The 25487-nt window shown below is 43.2% G+C and overlaps 1 protein-coding gene across 1 annotated transcript in view; it reads right to left on the reverse strand.

Moving 5' to 3' along the window:
- Nucleotides 1–2011: 2011 nt before the first annotated feature.
- LOC116966012 (adhesion G protein-coupled receptor E3-like) overlaps nt 2012–25487 on the reverse strand; it is a 39810-nt gene continuing 16334 nt past the window's right edge. Inside the window, exons 7-19 of the mRNA XM_033012131.1 lie at nt 24027–24085; nt 22880–22981; nt 17831–18005; nt 16197–16316; nt 14171–14364; nt 12905–13075; nt 10371–10568; nt 9524–9756; nt 8734–8800; nt 6664–6755; nt 5539–5707; nt 3970–4067; nt 2012–2500 (exon numbers count right to left, since the gene is read on the reverse strand). Of these exons, the coding sequence (XP_032868022.1) occupies nt 2500; nt 3970–4067; nt 5539–5707; nt 6664–6755; nt 8734–8800; nt 9524–9756; nt 10371–10568; nt 12905–13075; nt 14171–14364; nt 16197–16316; nt 17831–18005; nt 22880–22981; nt 24027–24085 (1679 nt within the window). The 3' untranslated portion in view covers nt 2012–2499. The remainder of the gene's footprint in view (nt 2501–3969; nt 4068–5538; nt 5708–6663; nt 6756–8733; nt 8801–9523; nt 9757–10370; nt 10569–12904; nt 13076–14170; nt 14365–16196; nt 16317–17830; nt 18006–22879; nt 22982–24026; nt 24086–25487) is intronic.

Genomic DNA, 25487 nt, shown 5'->3' on the forward strand with positions numbered 1-25487 from the left:
TTCCATGAGAGCCGAACTCTGCAAGCGCCGGTCCATCTTCAAGTCTGTGAGGATAAAATCTCCTCACCCGGATCTATGGGAAGCCCCCTCATCTCCACTGTGCGGGGTCTATGTCCCTCACGGTCACGCCACCCATATCACGTTACACCTTTTAAGGGGACACTCGCTACCACCACTCACCGAGACCAACACGACAGACAGAATGTGGCAGCAAAGATCCTATAGCGAGGATCTTTGTGTGGCAGGGTTTTCATCCATCCGTTTTTATAAGCACCGGGAAAGCCCGCCTCCAACGTTGATTGGCTCCGTCTCCAAACAACCTGACCTGGCGAACAACACATGAAGAAGTATCTCGACCAGAAACGACACCCATTCCATTCCTTCTCTCCAGAGATGCTGCCTGACCCGCTGAGTTACTCCAGCTTTTTGTGTCTATCTTCGACACATTGGTTGTGTTCAGTTGTCCCTCTGAGAACCCCGCTACTTCAGGAGTCAGAAATAATATGTGCTCAATTTTAAGAGATGGATAAGAATTCATAAGTTCCAGGAGCAGAATTAGGCCATTCGGTCCATCAAGTCTATGCCACCATTCAATTCTCAACCTCATGCTCCTGCCTTTCCCCCTATAACCCTTGACACCCGTACTAATCAAGAAATCTGCCAATCTCAGCCTTAAAAATATCCATTGACTTGTCCTCCACAGGCGTCTGTGGCAACGAATTCCACAGGTTCACCAGCAACTGACAATATAAATTCTTCATCATCTTTGTCCAAAGTCACGGCTTAGTTTTACTTTATTATTTTCACATGTACCGAGGTACAGTGAAAAGCTTTTGTTTGCGGCTACCCAGTCAAAGAAACTAGACATGAATACAAGGTGCACAGTGCATAAATAAAGAGTACAACAGTGCAATATATAACATTGAAGTCCAATTAAATATAGTTCAAAGATCTCGAATGAGGTAAATGAGAGGTCAGGACCATACTCTAGAAGAAGAGAAGCCTGATAACAGCTGGGAAGAAACTACCTGAATCTGGTGGTATAAGTTTTCAAACTTCTGTACCTCCTGCCCGATGGGAGAGAAGAGGGAATGACCTACTTGGAAGATTTAAAGGGTTGATAAACTGAGCCCAGTTTCTCTACATATTGACGGCGTAAAATAATGAAATTGGGAAAGAATAAAATCGCAGAAGGGGAGAATGAGGTCAAAAGATAATGGGGAAGAAGGGTTTTGGCCCGAAACGTTGCCTATTTCCTTCGCTCCATAGATGCTGCCTCACCCGCTGAGTTTCTCCAGCACTTTTGTCTACCAAAAGATAATGGGACATTTGTTTATCTGCCATGGTGGTTGGTTTTGAAGAAACCCTGAGCACGGGGATGTGTCTGTTGGAGTTGCATGATTTACAGCCGTTGTTAGAAATCTGTGAAATTTGTTATATTTAACAGTGCAAATAAACAACAAAAATTTTAAAAACTGTATAAACGATTACATTAATCTTTGTTCTGTGAATAGTCTAGTCTGACTGTTCCCAGCCACCATTGTATTTGACACTCTTAAACAAAGTATAGCCTTGCCTGAAGAAGGGTCTTGACCCGAAACGTCACCCATTCCTTCTCTCCAGAGATGCTGCAGGTCCCGCTGAGTTACTCCAGCTTTTTGTGTCTATCTTTGGTTTAAACTAGCATCGGCAGTTCCTTCCTATTAATATAGCCTTGATTGCCAGTGTTTCAAAGTTTTCTTGTAATGGAATATATGGCACTAACAGTCACAAAGTACCCCCCACCCCCCCATCCTCTCCCCCTCCCCTGGTCCCCCATTGTTCTCCCCCACCCCTACCCATCCAGGTAGTCCCCCCACGCCAGGTACTTCATTGTTCATTGTTCTTTAACAACAGAGTATAATTGCTCATGTAAGTGACCTATTGCATGCACAATAACCATAATTATACACCATTTGTGAAAGCTGCTTTTAACATCTATCACAGTGCAAGAATTGGATTGCATTCTCAGAAAATCCATTCTCAGAATTGGTTGTTTGTTCAAGGTTAGCTTTTGTTACCCAGTTCTTAGTTTCCCTTGAGGATGAAGAGAGTGTCTCTTTCTCTCTCTTGCTGTGTTTCATGAAAACCGTGGTGTAATGGCGACATTTCCACAGCTGTTATTAGCTCGGGATCTTGGTTTGATGAAGAAACAATTATTTTCGAGTTCAAGCACCATTCCTGTTGGAGGAGTCTGTGCTCCCATGCTCTGCTGTGCTTCAGGGCAGCAGAAGTTGGCATTTGGAAGAAACTGAGCCAAAGTGTTGTAGAACTGTAGACCAATTCTAAGCAATAGCACACAGTCATGTCCTTCGTGATTGAAATAGTCAAGGTAATTTGTTGCAAGTCTCTTTGTGAAGTTAATTCTCATTGCTGTCTCAAAGATGATGGCCATCACTTCGTCATCTGCTGAGTCTCTGTCACAGAAGCTGTGATAAGGATACCATCACTGCTCGCCACTCTACAGCAGAGGAAAATAAATTCTTATGAACACATTCAGTACATAAGGCGGCACAGTGGTGCAACTGTTAGAGCCGCTTCCTCACAAGCCAAAGACCCAGGTTCGGTCCAGACCTCGGGTGCTCTCTGTATAGAGTTTGCATGTTGTGCCTATGACTGCGTAAGTTTCCTCCCACATCCCAAAGACATGCAGTTTTGTAGGTTAAATGGCCTCTGTAAAATTGCTACTAATGTGTAGGAAGTGGATGGGAAAGTGGGATAATGTAGAACTAATGTGAACAAAGAGTGGTCAGTGTGAACTGGGTGGGTTGAAGAGCCTGTTTCCATGCTGTATCTCTAAACTAAACTAAAATTAACTTCAGGCAACAACAGACGTGTGGCATATCATTCAAACTGAAATATGAACGAGAGAGGATGATGTTACGTGTGGTACAATTTAGACATTAGACTGTGGAGATACTATGTGAAAACAGGCCCTTTGGCCCACTGAGTCGGCGTTGACCAGCAATCAGCCTGTACACTCACTAGCACTATCCTACACACTAGCGACAATTTTAATTTACAATGTCGGAGGAAACTGGAACACCCAGTGAAAACCCACGTGGTCACAGGGAGAACATACAAACTCCATAGAAACAACACCCTAGTCAGTTTCGAACACAGATCTCTGGCGTTGTAAGGCAGCAGCTCAACGACTGCACCACCCCTAAATTCATGGTGGAAATCCCAAAGAGAGTGCAACAATTATCTTGGGAACTTCTGAACTAAGCAAAGGAAGAAAGGTCAATTCGGATTTTGTTGCTGGAAGGTGGTACTAGGATTGGCCTCATGATGTGATGTCTCCTATGATTTAATAGTTTAGTATTTCCACACTGACACACAGGCAACAAGGGGGTCAAAACTTTGATCCAGCTGGGAGAATAAAGAAGGCAGTATCATCTCAACATCAGTATTACAGGCGATCGGCACAAGGCCGTTGATGGCTTCAGTAGTCAAGAGTATTTTTATTGTCCCGAAATAAAACAATGACATTTTTACTTGCATCGCTCTCAGTAGCTACCAAAATAATCAATAAATTGTTCAATAAATAAAAAAAATATATATTACGAAAACAAAGCCCAAATTTGTAAGGTCATAAGTGATAGGAGAAGAATTGGGCCATTTGGCCCATCAAGTCTACTCCACCATTCAATCATGGCTGATTAATCTCTCCCTCCTAACACCATTCTCCTGCCTTCTCCCCATAAACTCTGACAACCGTGCTAATCAAGAAAGTCCCGAGTGCAATCAAGGCAGTTCAGAGTTGAGTTGGATTCATAGTGTTCAACAGCCTGATGGTTGTTGGGAAGCTGGACATTACAGTGAGCAAGGTAAGATTGAAGCATCAGCTTTACTAACAACTCGGCAATGTTCAGTGACTGTTCTGGTGTTGGTGGAATATTGAACAGAGATCAGACTAAACCCACTTACCATCTAAGTTGATGTATTATTGTGGCGGCGTCCTTGGGTGAAACTATCTTCTTGTTCCTACACATCACAGAAAACAACCTCTTGCACTGGGTTACCACCTTAATGGAAGATACAAGTCATTGGCAGATGGAATTGAAATCTGATAATTTGGAAACAAAGAACTGCAGATGTTGGCTAATACAGAAAAAGGCTCAAAGTACTGGAATAGCTCAGCAAGTCTGAAGAAGGGTCTCGACCCGAAACGCTACCTATCCATGTTCTCCAGAGATGTTGCCCGAGCTGCTGAGTTACTCCTGCACTTTGTGTCCTTTAATTTGTATCCCTCTGTGTTGTAGAGTGCCATATGTACTAAATGCTGGAAACCCTTTGAACTGAAATGTTAACTCTTTTTTCCCCCACAGACATTGGGGAAACTGTCCAGCATGTTGAGTTTTTATTAGAGTAAATTACAGGTACAAGGAAGGACCAGTGAACGGGGGAATTTGGCAAGGGATCAATAAATGAGGGAACTGAGAAGGGAATCAGCAAATAATAATAATAATGGATGGGATTTATATAGCGCCTTTCTAATACTCAAGGCGCTTTACATCGCATTATTCATTCACTCCTCAGTCACACTCGGTGGTGGTAAGCTATTTCTGTAGCCACAGCTGCCCTGGGGCAGACTGACGGAAGCGTGGCTGCCAATCTGCGCCTACGGCCCCTCCGACCACCACCAATCACTCACACACATTCGCACACATTCACACACAGGCAAAGGTGGGTGAAGTGTCTTGCCCAAGGACACAACGACAGTATGCACTCCAAGCGGGATTCGAACTGGCTACCTTCCGGTTGCCAGCCGAACACTTAGCCCATTGTGCCATCTGTCGTCCCAATGCTTCTTTTATCTGGAAAAGAGAAAACTGATGTGAACTTTCATAAAATGTATTAATGAGTATGGGTATTCCATCACAGCCTTAAGGGCCAAATGGCTTCCATCCAACCAGTAACAGTTCTATGGTTCGATGCGGAGAATATTAGTTTCCACATAATGTTCAATACAAGGGCCCTTTAATAACTCCATTAGGGAATTAAGGCAAAAACTATTTCAGTTGGATAATGACAAGGAATTTCAAGGATTGGAAGCAAATGCTGTCCCAGGATATTTCCCAGAAGCAGACAGTGATAAGAGTGGTGATGGAGGCGGGTTTTATTGTGATAAGATTTATTGTTATAAATGTTTTATTGTGTATTGTGTGTTCTTTATCATTGTACCGCTGCTGACAAATTCATTTCACTTGCACTTTATGTGCAATGTGATGAATAAAACCGTATTGTATTGTATTGGGCACAACAGTGGCTTTAAGATGGCCACATGGATATGCAGGGAATGGAGAGGTATGGATCACATGCAGGTAGAGGAGATTACATTAACTTTGCATCACGCTTAGCACAGACATTGTGGGCTGAATGACATGTTCCTGTGCTGCACTGTTCCGCATTAACATGATAAAAACTGGCATAGACCAGTTGGGTAGAATGGCCTGTGTTTTTGTACAAAATGTCATGTAAATCTCTGCTCCGTACCTTGGGATTTAACACACAGAGGATGATGAAGATGAAGAAGCCCTGGAAACTGTTGACAATGGTGAACAAATACGCCATCACTATCGTATCCTCATCAAAGTGGAGCAAGCCAAGGATCCAGCTGCAACCCAGAATAAACACTCGCCCGATGGCTTTAAACGTCAACATCCTGCAACAAAGCAAGGTCAGTGAGATATACATCATGTTCAATATGTCTGCATGAACACTCAGCTGCAAAATTCACTCTCCACCACTCACACTAAGCATACTATGTGGTAGTGACAGCACATCCTGCCTCTGGAACCTATGTCATTAAAGTCAATTAATAGAATTTCAACAGTACAGAATAACATGCTGCCAGATATTATTTCATACGTTTCAGTCTAATGTATTTCTAAGCATTTAATTTGACATTAAATCATAGAGTAATGAAATTACATATTTTCTCTCAGAGTTCCCCTGCCCCTTCCGCTTTGTGTTGTTCAGTTCTCTTCGTGCTGAACCTAGACAGTCTTTATTTGAGACTGATAACGTTGGAGCAACCACGCGGGTCACGCAGCATCTCTGGAGAACATGGATAGGTGATGTTTTGGGTCGGAACCCTTCTTCAGATAAAACGAGGGTCCCCAATGAGGTGTTTAAGAAGGAACTGCAGATGCTGGAAAATGGAAGGTACACAAAAATGCTGGAGAAACTCAGCGGGTGCAGCAGCATCGGAGTGCGAAGGAAATAGGCAACGTTTCGGGTCTGAAGAAGGGTTTCGGCCCGAAACGTTGCCTATTTCCTTCGCTCCTAGATGCTGCTGCACCCGCTGAGTTTCTCCAGCATTTTTGTGTCCCCAATGAGGTAGTTGGCAGCTCAAGCACCTTAAATAGTTAGAGACATACAGCACGGAAACAAACCCTTCCATGCTGACCAAAATGCCCCATCGAAGCCAGTCCCATTTGCCCGCGCATAGTCCATGTCAAGGTTAAAGAGTCAAGAGTGTTTCATTCTCATATGTATCGAAATGGAACAATGACATTCTTATTTGGCAGCATCACAACAGGTTTGTAAACACAGTACTCAACAGTCCCTCTAAATCTTTCCTAGCCATAAAAGTCTGGAGATCATAATCGGACTCACCTAGTGTCTTTGAGCTTTGACACTTCAATATCTCGTTTGTCAATTTCTTTCTTTAAATTCCAGAGCGTTATCAGGAAAAGGAATGTATTGATCTGTTGGAAGATGCAAAAATCAAAAAAGAAAATGGATAGAATAAATTGGGGAGGTATCTGTGGAACTCATCTCCAGCCCACAAGGGACCATAGCCAAGCAAGAGGATAAAGATTTGTTTGTTCCAGGCCCAGAAGTCTATTTCCTGCATTATGACCAGACACCAACAAAGACCTCTGAACTCTGCCTGAACCATGAAGGTACGTGTGTGAAACCTTGATGTTGCAGTTTTATTCAGGTCTCTCACAAACCCAACAACCATTTATACCTTTGAGATCTTTAGCCATAAATTCACCATCTCTATGTTTAATCTAAACCTAAGAATAATCAACATATAATCTTTATTACCAAGACATTTCTATACAATTTTCATTCATATTTTAATGCAAAAACCTCATCATCCTCAAACTCACTCTGAGGCTCAATCTGTGTAAGGCATCACTGGCATTAGGAGACTCCTCAGTATTGAACACAATGTAATGAAGTGCCATCATGCAATACAGAGGCATCTTCCAGCTTTGAGATAGAGTACCTGCTCTGAGAATGGCTTGTTCTCACTCAAAAGGTGGCTAAGCAACATTTTGTATTGATAGAGTGCAGTAGAAAAAATAAACATTATACCATGTCACATAACACAGAGGAGGAGGAGCCATCTTGGTGAACGGCTGCTAGCCAGCAGCCGTCCGTTTTAATTCGTTTTTTTTAATAGTTTTTAGTGAGTCCTGTTTTTCGTTTGTTGGGGATATGGACTTTTTAATGTGGGGGGGTAGGTCTCAACTTTATTTCTAGGTCCCTACCTGGTCGGTGAGGCAGCTTCTTCTCCGGGCTGCCCGTCGATCCGTCCTCGTGGCCTACCTGCGGGCTTGGAGCGCCGTTTCCTGGCGGGAACCGCCCAGCACCTCGGCCTCGGCGGCGGCACAGCATCGGAGCGCTGGAGCGGAGCGGAGTGGAGCGGGCGATCCCTTGCCTGGGGCGACGCGCTGGAGCTCTGGCGAGCTGGACTGCCGAGAGCAACAACTCCAGGCTGCGGGTTTGCGGAGCGTAGAGGCGGCGCCGACTTCAACAACGGGAGCCTGGGAGCTCCAAACCGGCGCGGCCTTGTCGGCTTCGGCAGCCGCGGGCTCCAACCAGGAAGCGGCCGTTCCAGGTGGCCCAGCCGCCGAGAGGACTCTCCCGACGCCGGGGCAAGACCACCCGGTGAGAACGGCCAGGGACATCGGGCCTCCGTAGAGGCAATTGCGGTGGCCTCAATAGGCCTGACTTTGGGGTGAACATGGGGTGGGGACTGGACATTGTGCCTTCCTCCACAGTGCTATCCACTGTGGGGGGATGATTTTTTTTGTCTATTTGTAGTCTTGTAGGTCTGTGTCCAAGATGGCTGCCGTGAAGAGAGAGTGGACGCTGGCACGATTTGGTTGCCGCTGCTCCCTCTTCACACTGTGTTTTTGATTTTCTGTTTTTGGATTGAATCCTGTTTTTAATTTGTGTCTCTGTGATGTCCTTATTGTTATATTCCGATTATATGTTTACTATGTAAGGTGTCCTTGAGATTTTGTATGAAAGGCGCCCATTAAATATAAAATTTATTATTATTATTATTATAATGAAATGCGAGTTCAGAAGACCAAAGTTTGATCGAGAGGTGGGGTCATTTTCGTGGAGAGGACAGGGGCAGATAGGTTTAACGAGAAAATCCCTGAAATTTGACCTTGAGCAGTTGAATGCAAGATGGGAAGACTCGCAAGGAGGATGTAGACACAAAAAAACTGCAGATGCTGGTTTACCAAAAAACCCCATAAAGTGCTGGAGTAACTCAGGAGTCAGGCAGAAGCTTCTATGAAGAAAGTTGTAAAGGTAACAAAGGGTTCAGGATAAATGAAGATTTCAGCAGCAGATTACTTTGCTACATATTTGAAATATAATATGTACCAAAATTGACTTGTAGATCACAATCGCAATATAGATAATTTAAAAGATTACCCCAATTATTAGGCACACAGGTCCCAGGAAGCTCCAATTGAATCTCCTCTGTTTTTGTAGCCAGCAGCTGATGTTAATGAACAGAAGAATTGAGATTAAGTATATGTTGCTTTTAACCAAATTCACATGCTGATCAAAATGCAGTACATCAGATCATCATTGTACACAATGTTAACTAGGATCAATGACAATTTCTGTCCACTTTGGTAATCGTGGATTGTGTTTAGATATGGCAATACTTTACTGAACTGTATGCAAAAAAATAATGTCACTTTGCGTTTGGACATGTGACAATAAAGTACTATTGACCATTGATCATACATCGGTCTTGAATATCCAGAAGCATCTCATCTCTCCCAGAGATGGAGAGAGTAGATTCACCTCATGATATACAGGTGTGCCTACTGCGATGGTGTAGAAAATGATCTAACAATAGACTTGCCTGTGATTATACGGGTGATTGAGTAGTCTGCAGGAACTCAGCAAAGAGTTTGGATGATACAGCTATCTGTCTTGTTACCCCAGGGATAAATGGTAACCATGAGAATGGGAAAGATATAATGGGCAAAAATAAAGTTTAGTGTCTTAGCTCTTCAGAGTCATTCAGAGTTATTAATATTCTTATTTTGGTTCAATACATAAATAAATATAGCCATTGAAAACAATTTGTATTCACTTCAATAATTGTGTTGAACTGCAACGGTGTTTCTTGTCTCCTCAGTAGACAGTGTGTCAAGAATGACTGAACAATTTCTATTGTAAGAGCAGAGAAACATAATACACTACTTACTAGTTGGGTGATCCATAGCCGTCAGGGTAGATAGCAGCAGAAACGACCACTATTACTGCAGGAATCCCGTAGCCACATCCGTACATGTACTTGCCCATTTTCTCCGACTTAGAAATTCTTAAATTCTTGATGTTTCTGACCAACAGGTAGAGCTGAATTCCTTCCAAAAACATCCACACAAAGGCCGACAGGAACAAGTAATGTAAAAATCCAGCTATAACCCCACACACAATCTGAAACAACAAGAAGTTACGATGAGGGGCTGTCACAGCCCAATTGCATAATCACAAAGTTTTCATTTTATGAAAATGTAGGAATAGCGAGCCTTCCGGGTTTACGAGGACATTTTTTTTTGATTGATTGAAAAATACAGCATGGAAACTCTCGGCTTGACCCACTTGAGTCCACGCTGACCATCACTTGTTTGTTAGAAGGTGGACACAAAATGCTGAAGTAACTCAGCGGGACAGGCAGCATCTCTGGAGAGAAGGAATGGGTGACGTTTCAGGTCGAGATCCTTCTTCAGGCTTAAGATGGAGAGAACAATTACACAAGCGGGTGCTACTGGCAATGTCTGTAGTTCAGTAAGTTCCTTAAAAAGGGGTAGAGATTAAAGTTTAAAAAAAGACACAAAGTGCTGGAGTAACTCAGCGAGTCAGTCGGGGAACATGGATTGGTGATGTTTCGGTTGGGACCCTGATTGTGGGACAGATTAATGTTGCTTTTCCCTACAGAGATTCCCTCATTTCTCTTAATCAATAATTTAGCACAACCTATTTCTGTTTGTATCATTAATACTGCAGAGAGCGGTCTCAGTTGCTTCCCCAGGGCATCGCTGGTATCTTACCCGGTGTCCAGTTCTGTTGATTCCTATAATGAAGAGTAGTTCTGCCAGGAAAAGGCTCACACACAGCTGCATGTGTGTGATAATCACAGCACTCTTAAGCTCCTCCCAAAGGACTATGGTTCCAATAGTAACAATGAGACACACAAGTGACACAGGAATCCCAACGTCTGTAATTACATTTAGGGCATATGGTTCACCCTGCAAGTGAAGAGGAAAAGCACATTAAAATAGTCTGCCTTTGGAAGAATCATATTCAAGAGCCCCTGATCACGGGAGAACAAAGAAGGGAAGGGATGGAACTTTGTTTCTGCCTTCCAGCACAGTGAGGAATGTGGAGCAGTCACTCTGGTGGATGTTTATGTTAAAATGTATTTTGTACGTTCTGTTGCTTTTTATTTGTATGACTGACTTGGCAAATTAAATTCCTCGTATGTTGCATACTTGGCTAATGAAGTATTATTGTATTGTGTTCTTCATTATTGCTGTTATCAGGCAACTGAACCCTTCCTCTCACCAACTAGAGAGCGGTCCTGACTTCCCATCTACCTCATTGAAGACCTTCGAACTATTATTTATCGGACTTGACATCTTGAACTAAATGTTATACCCATGATCCTGTATCTGTACGCTCTGGATGGCTTGATTGTAATTACGTATAGTCTTTCCGCTGACTGGATAGCACGCAACAAAAAATATTTTTACTGTCCCTCGGTAAACGTGACAATAATAAACTAAACTAAAACAAATCGATTCACAACTTAACTGATTACAGGTTTATAAAAATGTGTTCAATGTATTTTATTAATTCATGTCGACATTGCTGGCCCAGTCAGTATTTATTGCCTACCTCCAGGAGGTGGTGGTGAGCTGCAGTCTGCTTACGGAAGATAAGAACCCACAGTATCATTGGGAAGAGGTCTAAGATTTAGATCCAGTGATGTTGAAAGGACCAGTGACATATATCAAAGTCAGGATGGTGTTGACTTGGAGGGGAACCTGCAGGTGGTGGTGTTTCCATGTAGAAGCTGCCCTTGATCCTTCTGGTGTAGACGTTTGGAAGTGCTGTAGTTGTAGACTGGGCGAGTAACTGCAGTGGATTTTACAGATGACACACATTGCAAGCCAATCTGTACTGGTGATGGAGGGACTGAATGTGTAGCATAGTGTTGCTAATCAAGAAGGATGCTATGATTTTCCTGAATGTGTTGAAGTGTATCCATTCCATCAAGCTCCAAACTAGTGTCATGTAAATAGTGTCTGGAGCTGAGTCAATGAAAGGAAGGTCATGCTCATGCTGCTGAAGATGTTTGGGTCCAGGATACCGTCCTGTGGAACTCCTGCATGGTTGCTACACAGAATGTGATGATTGACTTCTAACGACCACAACTGTTTTATTTTCTGTGAGGTATAACTCCAAACATGAGTCATTGTGCAGCAATGGATAGACTGTGCACTGGAGTCTGCGATGTGCATAGACTCCACCAGTCATTCCTAAAATTACTGGAATGGACATGTATTTGTAACAGATTGGTGAGGATCTCAAAAAGGTAGATCACCCACCCTTGCTTTACCCACTTCCTAAGCAGATCTCCTCTAACATCTATTTTTTTGCAGGACTTTTGGCCAGCCTAGTTCCTTGTTAATGAGCAGTGAATTATCTCCTCTAGTCTGAGAGGGTCTATGGTAGGTAGTGGGTAAACTACCAACATAAATTCTACAGCCAAGTCAGTGGATGGTTAGGTGTCAATTACATAATGGTGAATTTGTTATCAAATTGAGGCCAAAGACCAGGTAAGGAGGAGATTCAAGAGACTGCAGATGCTGGAATCTTGAGCAAAGTACAAAGTGACCGTCTTAACTTCCTAACTCTGAACTTCTTAAGTTCCCCTGTTGCAACCTTGTGTAGCTATAGCTAATGCTAACCTTTCTCTTAACTTCCCCTCTTGCCATGTTGGAAGTCAGGCCCCACATTCGTTGGTGAGATCGCATTTAGAATATTGTGTTCAGGTCTGGGCACCATGTTATAGGAAAGATTGAAGCTTGAAAGGGTTCAGAAAAGATTTACGAGGATGTTACCAGGACTAGAGGGTGTGAGCTATAGGGAGAGGTTGAGTAGGCTGAGCCTCTATTCCTTGGAGCGCAGGAGGATGAGGGGAGATCTTGGAGTGGTATACAAAATCATGAGAGGAATAGATCGGGTAGATGCACAGAGTCTCTTGCCCAGAGTAGGGGAATCGAGGACCAGAGGACATGGGTTCAAGGTGAAGGGGAAAAGATTTAATAAGAATCCGAGGGGTAACTTTTTCACACAAAGGGTGGTGGGTATACGGAACAAGCTGCCAGAGGAGGTAGTTGAGGCTGGGACTATCCCATCGTTTAAGAAACAGATGGGCAGGTACATGGATTGGACAGGTTTGGAGGGTTAGGGACCAAGCGCAGGCTGTCTAGTGTAGCTGGGACATGGTTGACCGGTGTTGGTGAGTTGGGTCTGTTTCCACACTGTATGACTCTATGACTCTAATAAACATTTATACCTTCCATTTGAAAGGAGCAATCAGCAGAGCGAGGTTGGAGACCTGGTTGCACTGGCAGCGGGTGTGTGTTCCATTGGAATCTTGCAAACTGCATCCATCGGGAGTCCAGTAACTTTCTTCAGGTGCGTAATTCCAGTGGGCACAGTGCATGCTCCAGCCATCAACTGGTTCCTGTGGAGAGCAAGCTTTTCACGTTAACACCGGCTGTAACCTGGCATGGAACCATCCCTCAATGCCCAGAATAGTTCTAACCCTGGCTTAACTCCATGCTAATTCGGCCCAGCAGAGGAAATGAAGGAAGCTGGTAGAATACAGCCAGTGTATTCTTGCATACGGACAAATGCTGTACGGGGTCAAATGCAATCTTCTCCACCAGTTTCCACATTTATAGTCTGATCCATTGAATGGTTGAATGGAAGGTTGTTAGTGACAGAAAGATCTGGCTAGTATTTAACCCTTGTGTAGCTATTCCATTTGGGTGGGTGGGGGTGCACAGTGATGCAGCTGGTAGATTCTGGGCTTGATAATAACCCCAGGTCTGAGTGGAGTTTGACCTCACTGGGTGCTCTGTTTTCCTCCCACATCCCAAAGATGTGCAGGGTTGGAGAGTTCATTGGCCACTGTAAATTGCCCATAGTGTGTGTAGGTGGAATAACATAGAACTAGTGTAAATGAGTGATCGATGGTCGATGCGGACTCGATGGGCCGAATAGCTTATTTCCATGCTGTATCACACTATGGACACACTGAACTGTTCTGTATTTATGCTTACTATATTCTGTTGTGCTGCAGCAGGCAAGATTTGCATTGTCCTATCTGGGACACATGACAATAAACTCTCTTGACTTTTGATCTCTAAAACTGAAAAACTATGCATGAATAGGTTTCATTCAGAGACAGGTTTACGATCAATGATACAGACAGGGCGGCAAGGTGGCGCAGCGGTAGGGCTGTTGCCTTACAGCACCAGAGACCAGGCTTCGATCCTGATAACGGGTGCTGTCCATGTAGTGTATGTACATTCTCCCCATGTTTTCCCCCGGGTGCTCCGGTTTCTTCCCACACTCCAAAGACTTACAGGTTTGTAGGTTAATTGACTTCTGTCCATTGTAAATTGCCCAGTGTGCAGGATAGTGCTAGTGTACGGGGTGATCACTAGTTGGCGTGGACTCGGTGGGCTGAGAGGCCTGTTTCCGCGCTGTATCTCTAAACTAAACTAAACATCAGCTAAACACAGCATACCAGACAGTACAACTCCTTACAAACCTCTGTTTGCCTGAACGTGAAGATAAGCATCGTTTTGGGGTCATGGTTCTCTCTGTTAGTCATCACAGCTGAAACTACATTGGAGACTAACTGAAATGTTGTCTGATTTCCGCCTGAGGTGCTGAGCTTGAAAGGACACCCCTTGAGGATGGAATCCATGTTGCTGTAGGCAATCAAAGCCACAGCTGCAACATCTGTCAATGGAGAAAGAGAGAAACAAATGAACTGATGGAGGATCAGTAACCCGAAACATTAACTCTGCTTCTTTCTTCAAAGAGCAAAAAACAAACCGCACGAGGAACTCAGCGGGTCAGGCAGCATCTGTGGAGGGAAAAGGGCAGGCCACATTTCAGGTTGGGTCCCTTCTTCAGACTGTTGGGAGTGGAGGGGAGAAAGCTAGCCAATAAAGGATCCCAACCCAAAACGATATCCGTCCATTCCAGTCCATAGATGCTGTATTTTGTTCTGGTCCATTTGACAATTGACTCGTGACTCTTGTTCTTTGTAACTGAAAATGTTTGTGTCTCTGCAAAACACCAATGGGCCATGAACTTTCTGAGAAGTATAATAGTATATTTACTGCTCAGGTTGTCTTTCACATTTTAGACTAATATCAAATTTTGCACCTGCTGACTTACCAACCCCGCCCATTCTAATGAGATGCTTTAATCTATGCACTAACGATTAAAATGAATAAAACCTAGAGGCATATATACCTGATGAGACCTTTCTGAGTCACTCTGCATGTTGGGAAACAGACACTCCATGTAAGCGACTTACATCAAATACAGAATAGTAAGCCATTGTCATCAATTTACCAAGGCCACAGACCTGCTCCTGATAAGACCACCAATTGGGTTTTTAATGTTGATGAAACAGGAGCTTGCAGGTGCTGGAATCTTGAGCAAAATAGCTGCCTTCCTTTGCAGGTCTGATCTGTCTAAACTCAGTCTTTCATCAATATGAGTGGTTTCATCTGCTTATTTTAAATAGCCCATCAAGCCATTTCGTGGTCGTAAAGATGTCTCTGTTGCCACCTATTCAGGACAGCAATGGGGTGGAAGATTGCAACCTTCACGTGGTCCGCCCTGTTTCAACGAATGCAATCAACCCAGCGTGCACAATCAAATAAGATCAAATAGAACAAGTTGTCCTACAACTCTAGGCTGTGCACGTCACTCACAAGAAGAAGAAGGACAGCAATGGTCTGACAGAGGCACAAAAGACTTCAGATTTTGGAATTTTGAGCAAAACAAATTGCTGGAGAAACTCGGCGGTTCTGGAACAACTGGGGATGCAAAGAGCAGGCTAAAAAAGGGCTCCCACTTGAAATGTTTTCTGTCCATTCCCTCCCCAGATGCTGCCTGACCTCGAGTTCCTCCAGCACTTTGTTCTTTGCTCGGGGTTTCAATATCCTCAAAAACAACCTACAGTAATTCATGAGTGCTGGAGTAACACAACGGGTCAGGCAGCATCTCTGGAGGGAATGAACAAGCATTGTTTTTGGTCGGGAACCTTCTTCTAGTCTGAAGAAGGATCCTGACCAAAACGTCCAGCGCGTTGTGCTTTGCTCAAGATTCCAGCATCTGAGGTTCATTGTGCCTATGGTATAAACCGTACCTTTACTTCGTAACAAAAATAAGACATTTGCTGAGAATAATTCCATTTCAGAAGAATTAGCACAAACAAATTAGCATCAAGGTGGCACGGTGGCACAGTTGCTGCTTTACAGCACCAGAGACCCGGGTTCAATCCTAACTCCGGGTGCTCTCTGTACGGAGTTTGTACATTCTCCCCGTGACCAGCATGGGGCTTTTCCGGGATCTCCGGTTTCCCCTCACACTCCAAAGACTTATAGGTTTGTAGGTTAATTGGCCTGGTGTAATATTGCAAATTGTCCCTAGTGTGTGTAGGGTAGTGTTAATGTGCGGGGATTGCAGGTCGGCGCGGACTCGGTGGGCCAAAGGGCCCGTTTCCACACTGTATCTCCAAACTAAACTAAACAAATAGAATTAATTGCTGTTACCATCGGTTTGATTTCTAGTGATGGTGTTTCGATCTATATCCACAGCATTGCCTTTTGTCTGCAGACTTATTATGTCAGAGGCTGAACTTTTAAGTCCACGAAGGTTCAGTATTTCCACACCTAAAAATACAAAAAAGTAAATTGTAAATGTATCCTGGTGAAGTAACATTTATTCCAAGAATGCTCCATCTTCTGCTCAGCATAAATTGTTTAGTTCCCAGGAGTAAACCTTTGAAATGTTCCATTACATGGACATAGGTCATTGCACAGGATGTCAAAGTGAATTAAATACATTTTGGAGCATATTTACTGTCACAATGTATGAAATAAAACAGCAAATTTGCAGACAGCAAATTTTTACAACAGATGTGTATAACTGGATAATCTGCACCTGTGAATGAAAAACAACAAAAAGGCGTAGATGCCAGAAATCCGAAATAAAAATAGAAAACAATGTAAACAGCAGATTAGTCTGCATCTGTGAAAAGAGAAACAGAGTTAAGGTTTTATGGCAATGATCTCTCATCAGAGCAGAACAATGACTCTTGTTTTCCCCTTCACAGCTACTGCCTGACTAGCTGAGTGTACACAGCATTTTCTGCTTTAAAAAAGGCACAAAGTGCTGGAGTAACTCAGCGGCTCAGGCATCATCTCTGGAGAACATGGACAGGAGATGTTTCGAGTCAGGAACCTTGTCCAGACTTATTGTGGTCGGGAGTGGGGGAGGGATGGAGGGGGCGGGTGGAGAAAGCAACAAAGTCTGGTGCGGGTGAGTGATAGGTGGAAGGTACACAAAATTGCTGGGGAAACTCAGCGGGTGCAGCAGCATCTATGGAGCGAAGGAAATAGGCGACGTTTCGGGCCGAAACCCTTCTTCAGACTGATGGGGCGAGGAGGGGTTTTGGTGGGAAGATGGTTAAGAAGAAGGGTCCCGACTCGAAACATCAGCTATCCATGTCCTCCAGAGATGCTGCCTCCCTCACTTTCTGTCCGTTTTTATAAACCAGCATCCGCAGTTCTCAGTCTATATTATGTGTACCTCTACCCCATTGATGGTCATTGGATTTAGTTCATGGAACTAATGCGCTCCAATGCTGAGAACTATATTCTGCATTCAGTATAGAAACATAGAAAATAGGTGCTGGAGTAGGCCATTCGGCCCTTCGAGCCTGCACCGCCATTCAATATGATCATGGCTGATCATCCAACTCAGTTTCCTGTACCTGCCTTCTCTCCATACCCCCTGATCCCTTTAGCCACAAGGGCCACATCTAACTCCCTCTTAAATATAGCCAATGAACTGGCCTCAACTACCTTCTGTGGCAGAGAATTCCACAGATTCACCACTCTCTGTGTGAAAAATGTTTTCCTCATCTCGGTCCTAAAAGATTTCCCCCTTATCCTTAAACTGTGACCCCTTGTTCTGGAATCTTGTATCTTCCCTTTTGCTCTACCGGCATATCCGATATGTTTGGATAGCGTGCAGTACAACACTTTTCACTATTCCTCAGTTAACATGACAATAATAAATCTAAACCAAAGCCTAAAGTTAGTAAATGCTATACCTCACAATATATGCTCCATAATCACAATACAAGAGAATATGTCAAATAAAATATATCTTCAGAATTTACCAATGTTAGTCAACTCAATGCTGCTTTCTTGGTCCTGTAAACTCAAGGTGGCACCAACGACAGCATTTTCCACAGCCTGCAGGAACACAGATGCTAAATAAAGTCGCTTATCGCTTTCTAATTCGCCCCACATGGAATCTTTCTCAAGAAGATCGCTTCCAGTTGAAATCACTTCCTGCAAAGAACAAATAATTTCGTTTTTGGCACAGGAAATTCTTAAGTGCTGAGAAAACTTTAAAAGATTTTTCCAACATAGTTAGTTTTGAAGTCTCCAATTCTTCTTCCCCAGCCTGCATTTCAGGCAACATTTCACCAGTGTGCGTTTGCAAACCCAGTGAGCTGGCATGGGCAATATTTTGAAGCATTGATGGCATGTTCAGCACAGTCATTATGGACTGAATCCCTGTGCTGTATTGTTCTATGTTCTATATCCCTTCCACCATCAGGACCTGCTATTTCCAACTCAAAACACTACTGCTCTCTGTCTCAACTCATCTCGAGTGAAGACTTGGGGTGGGAGATTGCAACCTTCACGTGGTCCACCCTGTTTCAACAAATGCAATCAACCTGGCGTGCACAAACAGAAGATCAAACAGAACAAGTTGTCTTACAACTTTAGGCTGTGCGCGCCATATGCAATAAGAAGAGTGAAGCCTTCACTCATGCCCCTGTTACGCCTAGATACTGTATGACTCCTCCAGTGCTCCCCTGAGCAGTTATGAAATAGTGAACCCTGAAAGAGTGACGGGGTATATTTTTTCTAGTGAAGTATCTTTCAATAGGATGCTTTGGATTTCCATTCCTCAGGCTTACCTCTCTCCCACCATCCCATCGCTTGTCACATATTTACCACTCTCTCTCTCTCTTTCTTCATCTTGCTAGTGGTCTGACACCTCTCTTAATGGATTTTCAACCCTGTCCCTCTCGGATATCATTCCATAACAACCAACCTCCCATCTCCTCACTCCCTGTCAGAATTGACAGTATGATTAGTGTTAGTGATGTTGAATATGGGTTATATATTGACCATAACATACAGGGATGGTGCATGGTAAACGTGGGTACACAATGAAACCCAGCTGCCAGAACACAGAGCATCTTCAGCAATAAGTATGGAAAGAAATGGAACCATTTAAAGCCTTGTGATGTCAGCTATGGATCTGTTAATGATTGAGAAAACCGTTAGATCTGAGCAGAGTCATCAAAAGTCATAGTGAACTACACAGCATGGAAACAGGCCCTTCAGCGAACTCGTCAGTGCTAACGACAAGTTCACAAGTTATAGGAGTAGAATTAGGCCATTTTGCCCATCGAATCTACTCTGCCATTCAATCATGGCTGATCTCTGCCACTTAATCCCACTTTCCTGTCTTCTCCCCATAACCATTGACACCCGTTCTAATTAAGAATGTTTCCATGTCTGCCTTAAAAATATCCACTGACTTGGCCTCCACAGCCCTCTGTGGCACTGAGTTCCACAGATTAACTACCCTCTGACAAAAGAAGTTCCTGCTCACCTCCTTTCTAAAAGTCTCCTTGATAGACAACTTGGTCAGCATAGAGGAGTTTATGGTCCATATCCCACTGAGCCTTTCCTGTCTATGTCTTTCTTAATTGTACCTGCCTCTACTGCTTCCTCTACAGCTCATTCTGTGTCAGATTGGGATACTTTCTGTTCATACATAGATACATAGAAAATAGGTGCAGGAGTAGGCCATTCGGCCCTTCGAGCCTGCACCGCCATTCAATATGATCATGGCTGATCATCCAACTCAGTATCCTGTACCGCCTTCTCTCCATACCCCCTGATCCCTTTAGCCACAAGGGCCACATCTAACTCCCTCTTAAATATAGCCAATGAACTGGCCTCAACTACCCTCTGTGGCAGAGTTCCAGAGATTCACCATTCTCTGTGTGAAAAAGTTTCTTCTCATCTCGGTCCTAAAGGATTTCCCCCTTATCCTTAAGTTGTGACCCCTTGTCCTGGACTTCCCCAACATCGGGAGCAATCTTCCTGCATCTAGCCTGTCCAACCCCATAAGAATTTTGTACGTTTCTATAAGATCCCCTCTCAATCTCCTAAATTCTAGTATAAGCCAAGTCTATCCAGTCTTTCTTCATAAGACAGTCCTGACATCCCAGGAATCAGTCTGGTGAACCTTCTCTGCACTCGCTCTATGGCTATAATGTCCTTCCTCAGATTTGGAGACCAAAACTGTACGCAATACTCCAGGTGTGGTCTCACCAAGACCCTGTACAACTGCAGTAGAACCTCCCTGCTCCTATACTCAAATCCTTTTGCTATGAAAGCTAACATACCATTCGCTTTCTTCACTGCCTGCTGCACCTGCATGCCTACTTTCAATGACTGGTGTACCATGACACCCAGGTCTCGCTGCATCTCCCCTTTTCCTAATTGGCTACCATTTAGATAATAGTCTGCTTTCCTGTTTTTGCCACCAAAGTGGATAACCTCACATTTATCCACATTATACTGCATCTGCCAAACATTTGCCCACTCACCCAGCCTATCCAAGTCACCTTGCAGTCTCCTAGCATCCTCCTCACAGCTAACACTGCCCCCCAGCTTAGTGTCATCCGCAAACTTGGAGATGTTGCCTTCAATTCCCTCATCCAGATCATTAATATAAATTGTAAATAGCTGGGGTCCCAGCACTGAGCCTTGCGGTACCCCACTAGTCACTGCCTGCCATTGTGAAAAGGACCCGTTTACTCCTACTCTTTGCTTCCTGTTTGCCAGCCAGTTCTCTATCCACATCAATACTGAACCCCCAATACCGTGTGCTTTAAGTTTGTATACTAATCTCTTGTGGGACCTTGTCGAAAGCCTTCTGAAAGTCCAGATACAACACATCCACTGGTTCTCCACTATCCACTCTACTAGTTACATCCTCGAAAAATTCTATAAGATTCGTCAGACATGATTTACCTTTCGTAAATCCATGCTGACTTTGTCCAATGATTTCACCACTTTCCAAATGTGCTGCTATCCCATCTTTAATAACTGACTCTAGCAGTTTCCCCACTACCAATGTTAGACTAACTGGTCTGTAATTCCCCGTTTTCTCTCTCCCTCCCTTCTTAAAAAGTGGGGTTACGTTTGCTACCCTCCAATCCTCAGGAACTACTCCAGAATCTAAAGAGTTTTGAAAAATTATCACTAATGCATCCACTATTTCTGGAGCTACTTCCTTAAGTACTCTGGGATGCAGCCTATCTGGCCCTGGTGATTTATCGGCCTTTAATCCATTCAATTTACCCAACACCACTTCCCGACTAACCTGGATTTCACTCAGTTCCTCAATCTCCTTTGACCCGCGGTCCCCTGCTATTTCCGGCAGATTATTTATGTCTTCCTTAGTGAAGACGGAACCAAAGTAGTTATTCAATTGGTCCGCCATATCCTTGTTCCCCATGATCAACTCACCTGTTTCTGACTGCAAGGGACCTACATTTGTTTTAACTAATCTCTTTCTCTTCACATATCTATAAAAACTTTTGCAGTCAGTTTTTATGTTCCCTGCCAGTTTTCTTTCATAATCTATTTTCCCTTTCCTAATTAAGCCCTTTGTCCTCCTCTGCTGGTCTCTGAATTTCTCCCAGTCCTCTGGTATGCTGCTTTTTCTGGCTAATTTGTACGCATCATCTTTTGCTTTGATACCATCCCTGATTTCCCTTGTTATCCACGGATGCACTATCTTCCCTGATTTATTCTTTTGCCAAACTGGGATGAACAATTTTTGTAGTTCATCCATGCAGTCTTTAAATACCTTCCATTGCATATCCGCCGTCAACCCTTTTAGAACTAATTGCCAGTCAATCTTGGCCAATTCACGTCTCATACCCTCAAAGTTACCTTTCTTTAAGTTCAGAACCGTTGTTTCTGAGTTAACAATGTCACTCTCCATCCTAATTAAGAACTCAACCATATTATGGTCACTCTTGCCCAAGGGGGCACGCACAACAAGACTGCTAACTAACCCTTCCTCATTACTCAATACCCAGTCTAGAATAGCCTGCTCTCTCGTTGGTTCCTCTACATGTTGGCTTAGATAACTATCCCGCATACATTCCAAGAAATCCTCTTCCTCAGCACCCCTGCCAATTTGATTCACCCAATCTATATGTAGATTGAAGTCACCCATTATAACTGTTTTGCCTTTGTTGCATGCATTTCTAATTTCCTGTTTGATGCCATCCCCAACTTCACTACTACTGCTAGGTGGCCTGTACACAACACCCACCAGCGTTTTCTGCCCCTTAGTGTTTCGCAGTTCTACCCATACCGATTCCACATCCTCCAAGCTAATGTCCTTCCTTTCCACTGCGTTAATCTCCTCTCTAACCAGCAACGCTACTCCACCACCTTTTCCTTTCTCTCTATCCCTCCTGAATATTGAATATCCCTGGATGTTCAGCTCCCAGCCTTGGTCACCCTGGAGCTATGTCTCCGTGATCCCGACTATATCATAATCATTAATAGGTATCTGCACGTTCAACTCATCCACCTTATTACGAATGCTCCTTGCATTGAGACACAAAGCCTTCAGGCTTGTTTTTACAACGCTCTTACCCCTTATACAATTATGTTGAAAAGTGGCCCTTTTTTATTTTTGCCTGGATTTGTCTGCCTGCTGTTCTGCATTTGCCCTTCTTTTGCATTTTCTTGTAAATCTTCTGAGTTTTTCTGCTTTATTTCCCTGCCTGTCCATAATACCATTAAACAATATCTCCTCCATGTTGCCAAGAATTTGGGCTGAGATTTCAGACTCACAGATTGATTACCGTCAGCAAGACTGGATCTAAAACATATTTAATATAAAATCCTGAAAACCAGTAGGTATATAATATGCTGTACTATTCCACGGATTACAATAAATCCTGTAGTAACCAACTGCAGGAAATCACCTGGTAATCCAAATGTGGAAACTAATGTGATACATAATACTTTTAATCTTACTCCCCGGATGTGAATTATTGATATTACTCTGTGGAAAGCAATGCAAATTGTAATGAGCCACTACTAACCTGTATTAAAAGGTCATCATTCTTGTGTTGGCACTGTTTATTCACTAAGATAACAAGTGAATTAATCACAGAACAATATTGGTGAGAAGAAAACCAGGGGAGCTGTGAAAATAAAACAAAATAAGGTGTGAAGATTTCTACTTGGTGCTTGTTTGGTTTGATTTAGTTGAATGGTTCAATGGTTCTTTATTGTCAAGTATGCACTGCACAGTGAAGTTCTTGCACCTGTCACCATATTTTGGCACCAATTACAAAAGAAAAAGTCCAAAGACCATATGCTGGATGTACTGGAGCGTCATGTAAGCCCCAAGCTGCTGCAGTGACTCCTCCATCGCCCTCAATTGGCCTGGACCACCAAACGACGTCCCTCTCCTTGCCTGACTGCCTCCATTTAGTTTAGATTAGTTTTAGATATACAGCATGGAAACAGGCCCACATGACATCGAGCACCCGTTCATACTAGTACAATGTTATCCCACTTTCTCATCCACTCCTTACATAGGGGCAATTTACGGAGGCCAATTAACATACAAAGCCACACGTCTTTAGGATGTGGGAGGAAACCACATTTTGCTACAATTCCATGAAACAGAGAATTAACTTGTTTTAAGTTATCCAACATTCAAAATCTTAAGAGGTGTTCATAAGTAAAATATTATATATTATATATCATAGAATAAAATCAGTCTGAAGAAGGGACCCAACGGAAAAGTCCCTGCCCATTCCTTCCTCATATGCTGCCATACACGTTGAGTTCCTCCAGCATTTTGTATATTGATCAAGATTCCAGCATCTGCAGTCTCTTGTGTCTCTACAGATAGACACGCATGCACATATTCACATAAATCATTTACTTACACACGGGTTATGACAGCTTCCACACATATATTCATAAGTTACACGTGGATACAAACATGGATGACATTTACGTAGAATCAAATATCACAGATATACATAGATAAATTGAAGATGCATGCATAATCATGGATTTATGCAACTGTCAACAGGAAATAAGGAAATGTTCATTTCCCAAAGCTCACATTGTTCGCTTTGTTGGTTACGAAACTGCATTAAAGCATGTCAAACACATCTTTTAGTACAGATACTTTATCTAGAATAGACCCCTGAGAATGACGTGCCCCAATACCTGTGCCTGCTTGTCCCAGTGAATGAAGCTGCACTGCGAATTGTTGAAATGATTCACATCTGTAAGAACATTTACACATGAAATTTTAAAATGAGTGGAATTTTTTTTTTTTAGCAGAACACAAAATGCTGGAGGAACTCAGTGGGTTAGGCAGCATCCGTGGAGGAACAGACAGGTGAAGATTCGGGTCGGGATTATTCTTCATATTGATTGGAGTTGGGGGTGGGGAGAAAGCTAGAAAAGAGAGAATCTGAAGAAGTGGCCCAACCTTAAACGTTGCATAACCATGAGCCGCTGAATTCCTCTAGCACTTTGTGTTTTACTCAAGATTTCAACATCTGAACTCTCTTGTGCCTCTGTAATAATAATAATAATAATAATAATAATTTGTTTATAGGGACAGTGCATATTAATGAACATTTGCATGTAAATATGCGAGATTGTAGCCAATCAGTAGCTAATTTCCGTCTCTAGTCTCTAGTAAGACCATTGCTTAACCCTGCTGTCTTGAATAGTGGCAATGGGCCACTTTTGCTATCACAAAATGGCTTGAAGGAGATGAGAAGGAATTTATTTTGCCAGAGGGCGGCGAATCTGTGGAATCCATTGCCACAGAAGGCTGTGGAGACCGATGGATATTTTTAAAGCAGAGATAGATAGATACTTAATTGGTACGGGTGTCACTGGTTATAGGGAGAAGGCAGGAGATTGGGGTTAGGAAGGAGAGATAGATCAGCCATGATTGAATGGTGGAATAGACTTGATAGGCTGAATGGCTTCATTCTATTCCTATTACATGATCAATGCCAAAAGCTGAGTCGGATTCCTTGGGACAGTACTAAAGGAATGTTCACTGTGATAGCTGCCATATTTACAATGATGCATCAAAATGAAACCCAATGTGAACTTACAAGATCTCATTTGAAGTGAAGGGACATAAGCCTGGTGTCTTGGCCAACCTTTGTGCCTCAATCAATATATCTAACAAGGCACCAATTCTCTGATTCTGGAAGCTTGCACTGTGCAGATTGCTATATGCTTTCTGGTTAGCAAAAGGATTTGAGTATAGGAGCAGGGAGGTTCTACTGCAGTTGTACAGGGTCTTGGTGAGACCACACCTGGAGTATTGCGTACAGTTTTGGTCTCCTAATCTGAGGAAATACATTCTTGCCATAGAGGGAGTACAGAGAAGGTTCACCAGACTGATTCCTGTGATGTCAGGACTTTCATATGAAGAAAGACTGGATAGACTCGGTTTGTACTCGCTAGAATTTAGAAGATTGAGGGGGGATCTTATAGAAACGTACAAAATTCTTAAGGGGTTGGACAGGCTAGACGCAGGAATATTGTTCCCGATGTTGGGGAAGTCCAGAACAAGGGGTCACAGTTTAAGGATAAAGGGGAAATCTTTTAGGACCGAGATGAGGAAAACTTTTTTCACACAGAGAGTGGTGAATCTGT

Source organism: Amblyraja radiata, chromosome 35 (assembly GCF_010909765.2).
Source record: "Amblyraja radiata isolate CabotCenter1 chromosome 35, sAmbRad1.1.pri, whole genome shotgun sequence".
Lineage (NCBI taxonomy): Eukaryota > Metazoa > Chordata > Chondrichthyes > Rajiformes > Rajidae > Amblyraja > Amblyraja radiata.